The sequence below is a fragment of the Natrix helvetica genome, assembly GCF_964273705.1.
Source record: "Natrix helvetica genome assembly, chromosome: 4".
In the NCBI taxonomy this organism is placed as follows: Eukaryota; Metazoa; Chordata; class Lepidosauria; order Squamata; family Natricidae; genus Natrix; species Natrix helvetica.
The window spans coordinates 71,290,634-71,304,323 of record NC_138550.1 but is presented as its reverse complement, the minus strand read 5'-3'; the positions used below and the strand labels follow the sequence as shown (position 1 = coordinate 71,304,323).

The 13,690-nt window shown below is 39.8% G+C and overlaps 1 protein-coding gene across 2 annotated transcripts; it reads right to left on the bottom strand.

Annotated features, from left to right (window-relative positions):
* Nucleotides 1–7,028: 7,028 nt before the first annotated feature.
* On the bottom strand, nt 7,029–12,867 carry SRA1 (steroid receptor RNA activator 1). Of its 2 annotated transcripts, none has more exons than XM_081952250.1 (5): nt 12,679–12,867; nt 12,432–12,605; nt 11,775–11,947; nt 10,874–10,976; nt 7,029–8,491 (listed from the first exon to the last, which is right to left on the bottom strand). In XM_081952250.1, the coding sequence occupies exons 1-5, from the start codon at nt 12,701–12,703 to the stop codon at nt 8,343–8,345; spliced, it is 624 nt and encodes a 207-aa protein (XP_081808376.1). In that variant the 5' UTR covers nt 12,704–12,867; the 3' UTR covers nt 7,029–8,342. The 2 variants fall into 2 exon arrangements, with proteins under 2 accessions (XP_081808376.1, XP_081808375.1); XM_081952249.1 differs by having other exon boundaries at nt 10,874–10,982; nt 12,679–12,860.
* Between the last annotated feature and the right edge of the window lie 823 nt (nt 12,868–13,690).

Here is a 13,690-nt window from a genome sequence, read left to right as displayed (position 1 = left end):
AGGAAAGTAATCAATGGGATGCCACACGGTTCCATCTTAGGCCCAGTACTCTTTAATATCTTCATAAATGACTTAAATGAGGGAATAGAAGGATAACTTATCAAATTTGCAAATGACACTAAGCTGGCAGGAATAGCCAACACTCCAGAAGACCTCAGGATTCAAAAAGATTTCTACAGACTTGAACAATGGGCCTTATCCAATGAAATGAAATGGATTTTACACCTGGGCTGGAAAAACCAAATGTACAAGTAGAGATTAGGCGAAACCTGGCTCAAAAACAGTAATAATAATAATAATAATAATAATAACAACAACAACAATAATAATAATAATAATAATAATAACAACAACAACAACAACTATTATTATTATTATTATTATTATTATTATTATTATTATTATTATTATTATTATTATTATTTATTAGATTTCTAGACCGCCCCCTCTCCCCGAAGGGACTCGGGGCAGTGTACAGGTATAAATTTAAAAAACCATACAAACAATAATATACATAGCTAAAATTAGATTAAACAGCCCCTGTACGAATTTATAAAAATTAAAAACTTAGACCATAAAACCAATCATAAAAATTTAAAAATGAGACTGAGGTGGGAAAGGTGGAATTAGGCCAGGCCGGCTAGCTGAAACAGGTGGGTTTTAAGTTTCTGACAGAAGGAACGGAGGTCTGTAGTCATTCTAATGTCAGGGGGAAGGTCATTCCAGAGGGTTGGGCCCATCACAGAGAAGGCCTTTCCCCTAGGCGTTGCCCGCTGGCACAGCCTAGTGGACGGCACCCGGAGGAGTCCCTCTCTGTGTGAGCGAATCGCCCGAAGGGATGTATGGGGCAGGATACGATCCCGCAAATAACTAGGTCCTGTGCCATGGAGCGCCTTAAAGATGATGGTCAACACCTTGAAACGCACCCGAAAAGCCACAGGCAGCCAGTGTAGCCCGCTCAGGAGAGGTGTTAGTGGGAGTAGCTAAAGACTCCCGAGACTGCCCACGCGGCCGCATTCTGAACCAGCTGCAGCCTTCGGGTTCATCTCAAGGGGAGACCCATGTAGAGAGTGTTGCAGTAGTCTAGCCGGGACATCACAAGCGCATGAGTGACTGTGCGAAGGGCGCTCCGGTCCAATAGGGGACGCAATTGGTGCACCAGGCGAACCTGGTAGAACGCCCCCCTGGCCACGGCTGTCACATGGTCGTCCATGGACAGCTGGGTATCCAGAAGGACGCCCAAATTGCGTACCCTATCCACGGGGGCCAAACGTTCGCCCCCAATGGCCAGTGATGGAGTAAGCTGGTTGAACCGGGGCGCCGGTAGCCACAGCCACTCAGTCGTGGACAGGTTGAGCTTGAGTCTGTTACTTCCCATCCAGATCCGTACGGCTTCCAGACACCGGGACATCACTTCGATAGCATCGTTGGGGTGGTTTGGGGTAGAGATGTACAGCTGGGTGTCATCCGCGTACAGATGGTAATCTACCCCAAACCCACAAATGATCTCGCCCAGCGGCTTCATATATGTATTGAACAGGAGAGGCGAGAGGACCGACCCTTGTGGCACCCCAGTAACTGTGAGAGGAACCTTGGAGTCCTAGTGGACAATTCCTTAAACATAAATCAGCACTGTGAGGCAGCAGCCAAAAAAGCTACTGTATTTTTCAGATTATAAGACCTGACTATAAGATGCACCTACATTTAGAAGAGGAAAACAAAAAAGAAGGTTTTTAGCCTCTGCGTGCCTCATTTTTGGCCCTTTTTTGGGCCCTATTTTCAGCCCTTTTCCAACCTCATTTCTACCCATTTTCAAGGCTTTTGGGCTGTTTTGGGGTTTTGGCACGTTTTTGATGCTTTTTTTGGCACATTTTTGAGGCTTTTTTCAGCCTCAAATGAAAAAGTTTTGTCGGAAAAATGGACTGAAAAAAGCTTTGAAAATGGACTGAAAAAAGTCTCAAAAATGGGCTACAAAAAGCCGAAAAAACAGGCCCAAAAAAACTTCAAAAACAGGCCGATAAAAGTCTCAAAAACAGGCCCCAAAAGCCTCACAAATCGGCAAAAAAAGCCTGAAAAAGGGACATGCGGAGCCCAAAAAATGGCGGGCGGGTGGATGGGGCTTTGGCAATATTCGGTCTATAAGATTCACAGGCATTTTCACCCCCTTTCAGGAGACAAAAAAGTGCATCTTATAGTTTGAAAAATACGGTAATACAAACCTTTGTTGTATAAACAGACATATAATCAAAATCACATGAAGTATACCACCGCTTTATAAGGACTTAATAAGACCACACCTTGAATACTGCATCCAATTTTGGTCACCTCATTGCAAAAAAGATCTTGAGGCTTTGGAAAAATTGACTAAGATGATTAAAGGCCAGGAGACTAAAACATATGAAGAACAGCTGCAGGATGACTTTGGTTAGTCTAGCAGTGATGGTGAACCTTTTTTGACTTGCGTGCCAAAAGCGGGGGGAGCGCAGGGGGGTTGTGCACAGGCATGCGACCCCCAGCGCGCATGCGCACATGACCAGTGCTCCTCCCCATTTTTGGCATGCTTTTTTTGCCCTCCCCAGGCTCCAGAGGCTTTATAAGAGCCCGGGGAGGGGGAAAGCAGCCCTCCCTAACAGCTTCCTTTAAGCCTTCGGAGGGCAAAAAACCTGCCCTATGGGCAAACCAGACGTTCGGGAACAGATTTCTGGTTTGCTCATAAGGCCGGTTTTAGCCCTCCTGAGCCTTCATGGGCCTTCCAGAGGTTTCCCTGAAGGCTCTGGAGGGCAAATAATGACCCTATGAGCAAACTGGAAGTCACTTCCGGTTTGTCCGTTGGGCCATTTTATTCCTCCAGTCTTCAGGGACCTTCAGGAGGATTCCCTGAAGTTTCCGGAGGATGAAAAACCCTCCCCAGGCTCCTATAAAGCCTCTGGAACCTGGGGAGAGCGAAAAATGGTCTCAAAGTAAGGTTGAAGACAGCTGGCCAGCACACACATGCGCGCTGGCCAGCTGACAGGGCAACGCCTCGCATGCCCTGACAAATGGCTCCGTGTGCCACCTGTGGCACGCGTGCCATAGGTTCGCCATCCCAGGTCTAGAGAAAAGGACTGGGGGGACATGATAGCCATATTCCAGTATTTGAGAGGCTGCCACAAAGAGGAGGGGGTCAATTTATTATCCAAAGCACCAGAGACAAGAAACAATGGATGGAAACTAATCAAGGAGAGAAGCAATCTGGAATTATGGAGAAACTTCCTAACGGTGAGGACAATTTACCAGTAGAACAGCTTGCCTTCAGACATAGTGGGTGCGTCATCACTGGAGATTTTTAAAAAGATACTGGACAGTCACTTGTCTGAAATGGTATATAGGATCTCCTGCTTGAGCAGGGGGCTGGACTCGAAGTCTTCCAAGGTCCCTTCCAGCTCTATTCTGATTCTGATTCTGATTCATTTAAAAAAAATCATGGGCTTTACTGTATGTGAATGCTAAGAATTTGTGAATGAATGCCATGCTCACTGATTTGAGGACAGTAAATGTCTTTAACATCACCAGAAAAAGAACCCAGATAATTTCAGACTAATCACATCAGTATCTGGACTGATTTGAGAGCAGAAGATAAGCTCATAACTACAACAACTAGACAGGGTACAAAGCTGTTGCCAATCAACTATCTTTGACAGTGGAAACGATTATGATGTTAAGTACAGTTCAGGTATTTAAGCAAAAGTTGGAATGCAATCTGTCATTGAATTTAATTTGAATTCCTGCATCAATAGAAGTTCTGTCTTTCAAATATGATCAAGGGAATAATAGATTGAGCAAAGTAGAATGACATGATAAAACTAACATATATATTAGAACAACAATATAAGGTTTTGGAAACAATGATGCATAAGGTTCAACATGGAAACTACTATTGCATCAGTAAGGTTACCTGATATGACAAGCCTTAGCTAAAGATTGACTTCACCCATTCTGCAACAGCACCATTTCACAGGTATCCCAATTGAGGCAACAAATTATCTTCCCTGACTGGCATTCTCCTTGAATATCCATAGTGGGATCCTGAATGCACTACCAGTTCCCAGCAGCCGCATAAGAATTCCCCTGTAATAGAATGGGAATAAGCTACCAAGCCTGAAACATTCTAAAAAGCAAAAAGATTATCATAAACTGCCATCACCCAACTGCATGTTTGGTACTGCTGCTGGTTCCAATACCAGTCCTTCCTTTCTTTATCAATCAGAAGTGCCTGCAATGTTGGTTCCAATACGAGTCTGTCATTCAGTCCTTCATTTCTCAATCAGATATGAATGCTGCCAAATCTTCATAATATGACAGTTTACAACGCACCCAAATATAGTAAAAACATCAGAGAAGAATAAAATATTAAAATGTAATAATTATTGTGCCTAACAAAAATAGACGATCAGAATCATGCCCAAAAACTCCTCTGCAAAAACCCAGTCTTCAAAATCTTCCAGAAAACCGGCCTGCTTTTTTAGAAATAGGCTGTGCCATATTGTAGATGCCATGATGGAAAAGCCACTCCCAACACATTCCAAATCACAGGCATGCACTATTACAAGCAGTGTCTCCTAGAATAACCTCATTCCTTCAGCTAAATCTAGACAGAGAAAGTTGGTATCTACTTATAGTTCTTATAGAATCCAAGAGATCTCGGAGATATCTAGTCTAACTGCCTGGCCAAACCAAGAGACCTTATTCCATTCTGGGAAAATAGCTGCCCACTCTTCATGAAAATCTCCACCAATGGCACATACAACTCCAGGAAGAAATTGGTTCTATTGGTTAATGGTTCTTCCTGTCAGGAAATTTCTGAGTTCTAGATTGGATCTCCCTTTAAGGAATTTCCACCTAGTACTTCTTGTCACGCCCTGAGGTGCTTTGTAAAATAAGCACCTGAATTAGTTTGTCTGGCATGATATGTTTTTAACAAACATACTGGATTTTAGTGATCGCTTTGTTTATTTCTAAGTCCTCACAAATCCGCTGCTTGGTTATCTTTTTCAGGATTTTTCCAGGTATTGATTTTGGGCTAATTGGATCTAGTTTCCTGGCCCCACTTTTTCTTTTTGAAAACTGCAACCACATCAGCTCTTTTCCAAACCTCTGGAAGTTCCCCTATGCTGCAGGAGCTGAAAGATTTTGTTCAGTAGTTCTATCTGGCATCTCTTTCAATACCCTGGGATGCCATTAAGTGAAGGACACCCAGGAATCAAAGAAGCCACATGGAGTCAATTCTGTCAGGGGTTTGAATCAGTTTCTGTCGCCAAAGGCTTACCATATCCTCAGAAAAATTGCTTATCAGATGTTTAGGAAAATTCCCAAGAATTCTCTAGAAATAACAGATCTATCAGGCAACTGAGGTGAACTCACCTAACAGCTAAATTGTGCACTCAGGTGGCAATTAATCTTAATTGAATCAAGGAGTAACATGACTACAGTAACTGACTAGATAAATTATGATCTGAATATGAAGGGCACTATAACTCCTAGGCAAGCATGAGTATAACTGCATGAAAGTCTTCGAGCACTGGAGACAAGCCTATGGAATCCAAGTCTGGAGTATTGGTAGAGAAGCATAACTGGAAAATGTATCTATAAATCAAGACATATCCAAGAAATGATTCAATCATCTAAGGATGGCAGTAATCCATTTTCATTATTAGAAATTTATCATATATCTTGCCACTGTAGATATATATTTGAACTACAAAACATAGTATTCACACTTGGCTAGAAAGAATATGAAAGATACTGCTGGCTAGAACAGAAAAAAACAACAGTAGCCATACACTTACTGCCATGTAATGGGCGTAAAATTACATTTACAGTCTATGCATGGCTGAAAGAAGTTACTGAGATTTATAAACATTTGAACAAGTTTAACAAGAAGAAAGAGAATATGAAGATTAAAAAAAACCTTATGTTACACCAAACTGAAAAAAAACCCTTGTTAATTAACCAAGTAGGAGGAGGGTGTTTCAAAAAAGACCAATAAAAGTTACCTCCTTTGGAACTTCTTTGAATCAGACCAATTACAAATTTACCAGGACAAAAAACCCAAATAGAAACTAGTTTTTCAGAATTCCTGTGACATGGCCTAATTAGAAATCACATTGATTATAAATGCAAGATATACAAACATACAACCTGTGGGGTTAATTGGTTATTCAGTAGTTGGCAAACCACATTGATTAATCAGTCAAAGTCCACATTCCTTCCTCTTAATCTTTTGCTTACAAGAAGGTACAATGGAATTTACACGTAGACATCACATTCCATGCAGCAAAATATTAACTAAGTAGAGTCACGTATCTATATCATGAAGTGATCATGAAGTGTCCATGAGGTGTCCATGAGGAAAAGCATGCATCTGTAAACCAATCAATAGTTGCCAAGTTTATTTTCTGTCCAATGAGCTTTTGCTATTCTGAAAAGTTTGACAATAAAAGGGAGCCCCGAATAATGCTCTGGGTGGGTGCCCTTCCCATCAGGGTGCCTTCCATCGGGTGGCCTTCCCAGCACAACCTTACTCCTGTCTGCGTCTGCTTTTTCTACATCATCAACACAACCAAGCACAATAACCTCTCTGAAATTTTCAGTTTAACAAACATAGATACATGCTACTATTTTATATTAAAAGCTACATGTCAAATCCAGGAAAAATTACAATATCAAAAATGTTGAATGCTGGCAAAGCAAAAAGCTGTTGACAGCATCCCTCCATAAAAGCCCCATAGAATGCAAGGGGCAAAGAAGTCCTCAAGGACCACCCACTCTTCTGTGCAGGGACCCATGAAATTACTCTGGTTCACTTAACTTTTTTCATGAATTCCTTTGCTGCCATTTAAACCTGTCTCCAGATATTTTATAAAATAGTAAAAATTATTTCAGGGTTTTGTTTATGATGTTTTAAATAACAAACACTAGGCAAACAGCAACTATTCCTTTTCCAGTCTATCAGCTACAAAGAAAAGATATCAGAGGCAACCAGTTAAATGAATAATAAAATGAAAAATGGTTTTAATACAGCCATATAAAATAAATAGGAACAAAGTCTAGCAATAAAAGTATTTTCTAAAATTTATTTTAGCCTTTGTTCCTGATTTTAGTAAACATCTGTTCCTCTTTAGTGCTGAGCCCTGCTCAAAAACAGAAAACAGGTTTTTTTCTTTGTTTTTTCTTTTCTTTTTTCTTTTTTAAACAAAGTTTTATTGGTTTTCAAATATATAGGGAAGGGCAAATAGGTATACAAATTTTTTTGGCAGCTTTCATACTGCTGGTAGAGATCCCAGCACGGTACTCATTTATATAACATTGTACAACAAATTTATAGAAGAAAACAGTAAACCAAGTCTTACTCTGTATTGTTAGTCTTGTGTTCCTACATGTTTCTCTTTGTCGTTTTCTAATATATCACTAACTGCTATTGTTCCAAATAATTTTATTTTTGACATCTGAGCCTTTTCGATATTGCTTCTTCCTCCCTGTCGCCAGAGAGAGCCTCAGTGCCCCCCTCCTTCCCATCTTGGATCTTACTGTCTTGTGTTTTACTGTCTCTTTCACTATTCCCACTCTGTTCCTCCTCCGAGAGTGGAAAATTCTTTTTAATGAAGGCCTCCGCCTCCTGGACTGTATTGATTCTGATCCTATTTCCCTCCCAGAAGATTAACATCCCCTCCGGAATCAGCCATTTAAACCAGATCCCTTTTTCATATAAATTTTTTGCTAGAGAGGAAAATTTCCTCCTTCTATCTCTTATTTTTTTCGGGATCTGTTTGAGAATGATGATCTCTTCACCCTTATATTTCAATGGTCCCTCCCTTCTTTGTTTTTTCTTTTCAACAGGCACACTTTAGAGAACAGAAGGTGGAGTGAATTCTGCAGGCAAACATAGAACAACATACTTATCAAGAAAAGAAAAATAAACAGGAAGACTTTACAATAGCTATCTGAAGAAACTGTTTAGAGTTAACACCAGTATGGCATTTAGGATTCATTATACAATTTAAAAGGAGTATTTGCAAAATTGTTATTTTTAATCTGTCACCTTCTTCAAAATGGTACACTTCTTAAGTGTTTTTTTTAATTCAATCAAAAATGTTCATTGATTATGATGTGATCAAGTTCGAAAATGCAACTTTGATTAGACAGCTGTTAAGAAAATAAAGTTATTCCTTCAATGGTTAAGAAGTCAAATCTCCCTGGACTAGGTTGCCTTTCAAACATGGTCCATTTTCATATTGGCAAGTTCCTGGGCTCAGGCAAATCTTATAAGCATTCAGGTCCAAACAGGTTGACTCCTTGCTCATGCTCTACTGCAGTGGATCTCCTTCAGGCAAGTTCTTTGTTTCAGCAATAAGCCTTTTGACTCCAACCATCCACTGGCTTACTTCAGCAACATGGTCCACCATTAGGGAGCGATGAATCTCATCAGCTTCATCCCAATGCTGACTCTTGAGCTCTGAAAAAAAGTAAAAAAGCATCCCAAATCTTATACAGTTGCTTTCAATCGATAAAATATAACCATAAATATCCCAAAACAATGTTAAAACAACACATCACACTTGGAATTTCTCAAAGGCATATAATCGCATCACCAATGACTGGCTGATGCCACAGCTTGGCTCACTGCATTAGAGAAGAACCAAGTCTTCAGCATCTTGTGAATGGCCATCATGTCATCCCAAGCTCAAAGGATACATTGTTCCAGATGACAGGTGCTATGACAGAAAAGGCGCATTTCCTGGATCCCATCAGATGACAATAGGGAGCTGGAATACACTTGCATTGTCAGATATTGTGGGCGGTGCAAAAATGGTTGGAGACAAACAGTTCTAAGTAATAACCAACAGCTTGAATTGCTCTCAGAAGCTGCTGGAAGCCCATGCAGCTCAGGAAATGTGCTATTCACATAACTATCTGCACCACTGCATTTTGGAGCAGTTGCAGCTTCTAAGTGGTTTGCAAGGCCATGGCAGACTGTGACCAAAGCATGCATGACTCCATGAATAGGACCTCTCTGTCTAAGAACATGTATACTTTGCACACAGGATTCTGTACAAAAACAGTAATCGTTTCCTCTGTGACCCTCTGAAGTTGTAATCTGACAATCAACTCAAAAACCTTCCTCTAAAAGGGAAGACTGGAGACAAGATTAAAATTATCTAGTATCATTGGGTCCAGCAATGGTTATTTGAGAAGCCGACAGATCATTGCTACCTTAAATGTGGGTGGGACTAACTCCTCACTGTTGCCGAACTGTATGTTGTCTCCCATTAGTTCTTAACTAGGCAGGAATGATATGGATCTAAAACACATGAACCAAACCCTAAGGATTCTGACCACTTCCTTAAGATCAATTGGCTCAAACTCTTCCCAAATAACTAGATAAGATCTGTCAATTTTGCACAAAACTGAAAAAAAAATCAATACACCCACAGATAAAACAATAATCAGAAAAGTACTCGAATGTGCTGAGATGGACAAAATATCAACAGAACTAAAAGAAAGAGAAGAATCGGATTTCTATAAAATATGTAATAAAATTTATAAGTGTCTAGAAAACAGAAACCAAAACAGAAGATAGAGAATGTAAATATATGGTGATATAAACAATCAATATTAGTATAAGTGTTAGCACTACTGTTGTTATATTATAGGACAAGGTTAAAGTAATGGGAAGGCAATGCAGAATGGAGAATTATAAAGGCTAAACAGGAAATCTGATACATAAGTTTGTAAAATTACTTTATATTGTTATGTATATTTTGTGTTTTGTTTGTTCTTGTGGTGTTTTTCTTTCTGTTTTTAAAGATTAAAACATTCAATAACAATTTTTTTAAAAAAAAGATCAGTCAATTTCACTACTCAGAGCAAACCTAAGTGACTTTTTCCATCACATGCCCTCAAGTTTTTTAAAAAAAATAATTTTATTAAACATTTCAACATTAAAAACAACACAGTTCCACTTGTTACAGCATTTCCGTAGCAATGTCACCCATATTAACATAATTTCTAATTATATAGCTTACTATACTATGTATTATATACTCATTTAAACTATAATGATATTTACAAATATATACATTTTTCTCTCTTTTTGATTTAAATCTTACGTATATATAAGTCCTTATATAGTAGCTTTACGTCTATCTTCCAGCCAATTGTACCATATATTCCAGATTTTATAATATTCCGATTCTTCTCTATCCTTTAATTCCATGGTTAACCTCAAGCTCTTATATCTGCCCTGCAGGTGTTTCCTGACACTTTCCCCCAAAAGGATTGGGTCAACTAAAACAGGATCTCTTAACAGTAATTGAGGAGACTGAATAAGAGTAGAAAAAACTAGTGATATTTCTCTGCTCTTTTGGCCACAGAAAGGGTTACTAAGGGCTCCTACCCAATTTCATTTGTATTCACTTCCTCCAATGGCATTCTGAAGCCACGGTGGTACAGTCTGAGCCAATGCTACTGTTGCCCTTCAATTCCAAACAATGAAAAGTTGTCAAAGAGCTTGAGGGACATTTCCAAATTCTCTCTAAAACCCAAAAGGCTTCATTAGGAACCTGAGGCAGAGTAATAAAATAGGTTCTGCCTCCACAATAATCAATAGCTAAAAATAAACAGGAAAAATAATCTTAGTCAACTATCCTCTAGCAGCATCACACATTGCTAAGAAAACTGCTCTGGTTTAAGTATGTGCAGAGTTCCCTCAGATGGGATTTTGCCAGTTCTATTAAATCAATATTTCTGCTACCTCTAGCACAATACACAGCTGAGGCTGAAGATTACAAAAAGAAATCACTACTATGGAATAGCAGGCTATAGGTGTATTCCTTACCTTCTGTTAGAATTCCCATCCTTTTTCTTACAGGGGAAGATAATTTGCCTTGTGTCCACATTTCCTGCAGAATTACCAAGCGTTTATGGATATCATCACAAACCTGTTTCTGAAAACAGAAGCAAATTATTATCAGGTATCTCTTTTGGGGATCATATTTACAAATTCTAGCCATAGCAGGTGGCTATTCTCATGGTCCTTTCCTAAGATGCAGGAAAAGCAAAGCATTCAATAATAACCAAATCAACAACTCTGGAATCATTTGCTTACATACATTTTTACCCCCTCAGCTAATCCCACTGCAGCCTCCTAATGTACAGCCAGTGCCTAAAGCTTATCTATAGAGACTTTATGACAAGAATTGAATTTAAACATTGTAAAGATCTTTTAAAATTCATTTTGCATGCCACATTTTAAACCAGCTGTCACAGGTTTCAAGAAGATGTGGGTTTCTTCAGAATTTTGTAAATATGTTGTGGAACTTTTTTTAAAAAAAATACTTTTTATGTAACAATAGATAGAAAAGGCTCTCTATTGAGCTGCAAATCCTAATTTTTTGGAAGACTGATATTTCAATATAACCCTCCTCTAAGATCATATAAATGAACTTTGGTTCTGCCTTAATTGCAATAATCCCTTTTAAAGATGAAACTCGCATCATCATTGATATTGCAAACTTTGGGTTATAAACAGAAGTAAAACGTTATTTTAATAGGAAAACAACTACAGATAACTTTAGGTTAGCTCTCTAATGGCAGGAAATGAAATGGAGATGGCATGAGGACATCTGCCTTAAAAACAGTTACAGAGACATTACTGTTACAGTAAGTAAGACATGATGGTGAGACACAAACAACTTCATTCTACAGTAAAATCCTCGAAAAGCTGGTAACTCTCTCACCTGCACAAAGCTCCTACAGTTGTTCAGAGCCTCATGCAAGGAAGAAAGCACATCCTCTATCTCATATTCCTTGTCAGTCTCTACAACAGATGGTGTTGTGGCATCAGCTCTCTGAAAAGAGGTTGGCGGTCCAGGAGGCGGCAGGTTCACAGACTGTGGGACAAGCAATCCAACTGAGAGAATAGACACAGCTTGTGTTAAAAGAAAGATGTGTACAGCATTAATCCACTTTAGTGGAGAGAAAAAATGGGTCTTAAATTAAAAAGCTGGTATATAAATTAAGCATAGCTGCTTTGGCAATACTAACCCCTTAGAATCAAATACAATTACCCCAATTTTGGCCATTCTTGGGAACTGCACATAAATAAAAACAGTGAAATGGAAACGTCAGGGTTGTAGACTAAATTAGGAAATAAGAAAGTAATCTCCATAGAGGCACTGGGTGGTCTGTAATTGCTGTCAAAAAAGCTACATATGTTCACGAAGTCGCAAAGACTTACGTTTCCAGCATGACCGAAACCAAGAATCAGAACAAAATAAAGAGAATTGGAAAAGTAATCTGCTCTCTCCAGGCACAAAAAGCGATGCATAGTCCTAAAAATTAAATAAATACGATTATAGGGCAGTATTTTTACAGATTTTTAAACCGTCCCCAACCTGGGCTAGAGGCAATGGAGGGGTGCGGCACTGTTTCGGGCTCCTTTCCTTCACTTGCCGCCGCCACTCTTCTCCAGAAGGGACCCCGCTGCGTCAAGCCGCTGGAAAGAGCCGGACGCTGCTGCAGCCCGTAGGAGAATTCCGGGGGGTCATTCCAACCACGCTGCTGGTTCCCTGCAAAAGAAACAGATGATCAGCCGCCAGCCTCTCGCAACAAGTACCACCTTTCTTCCGCCACGCAGCTCACCGGGCTTGACATAGAGCTCCGCCATCACCACACTTCCGCCCGGCGCGCTTGCCTGAATGGCGAGCGGCTCTCCCACAGGTCATTTCCCGTCGTCCGCGATGACGTGACGGCCTCCTGTCAGTCTTTGGCGGTGGGGGGGGGAGTTAACGGAGGAGGAGAGAGGGCGTGGCCCTGCCGTCCAATTCAGAGGACGCTGACGTATCCTCATGACGGTTATTACGTCCAGCGAGGGTAGTCTTGGCGTTCCTGAAGGTTGCAGGGGATCTTCTGAGGAGTGAAGACCGTTTTAGAGGAAAAGACGGAGCGAGAAAATGCTTTCATCCATTTCATTCCGTTTTTCATATAAAATGCAGAACTTGGTATCAATGGTAAAACAAATAAACATTTGTTACGTTGTAAGCTGCCCAGCGTCACCTGTGGTAAGATGGGTGAACAATACATTTTACAAATGAATAGGAATAAAATACAAAACAGAGAATTTAGCTAGTAAGCGTGGGCCTGAAGAAAAGTCAAATGAGACTCCTAGACCAATCCGTCGGTTGCCTCTGGAGGATGGGGAGAGTTTGCAGGGCGGGGTAGAAGTTCCACCTGTTTTTTTACTTTTTTTTTTTAACCACATCCTGCATTTGTCTATGTAGCCTGTTTAAAGAAACATATCTTAGCATGTTTCACATAATGCTATAACCTTTAATAGAACATTCCATAATTCCTGTCATCTTTGGGGAGTCTTTCTTCCATTCACCCATACAGACTGCTCTAATTTGTCAGTCAATTTTTTATTATGATCTTTGACCAGCATAAGATAGAAATCTCAGTACAACCACCAGAACATAAGAATAACATTTAAAATCTAAGCATTTTAAATAAAAAGTCTTCAAATAAAAAAATGAAATAAAATGTAAACTGATTAACTTCTGTTACTAGAAGTTTGGAAAGCTACTTCCAACTACCGTATTTTTCAGAGTAGAAGATGCTCCGGAGTATAAGATGCACCTTAATTTTTGGGGAGGAA

Excerpts from the sequence above, each read along its gene's own strand:
- SRA1 (XM_081952249.1), bottom strand. The coding sequence starts at position 12,703 with ATGGCGGAGCTCTATGTCAAGCCCG. Across the intron at positions 11,948-12,431 it reads CTCCATTGCCTCTAGCCCAG|TTGGATTGCTTGTCCCACAG; the intron begins GTTGGGGACGGT and ends CTATTCTCTCAG. Across the intron at positions 8,492-10,873 it reads GATGGGAATTCTAACAGAAG|AGCTCAAGAGTCAGCATTGG; the intron begins GTAAGGAATACA and ends ACTTTTTTTCAG.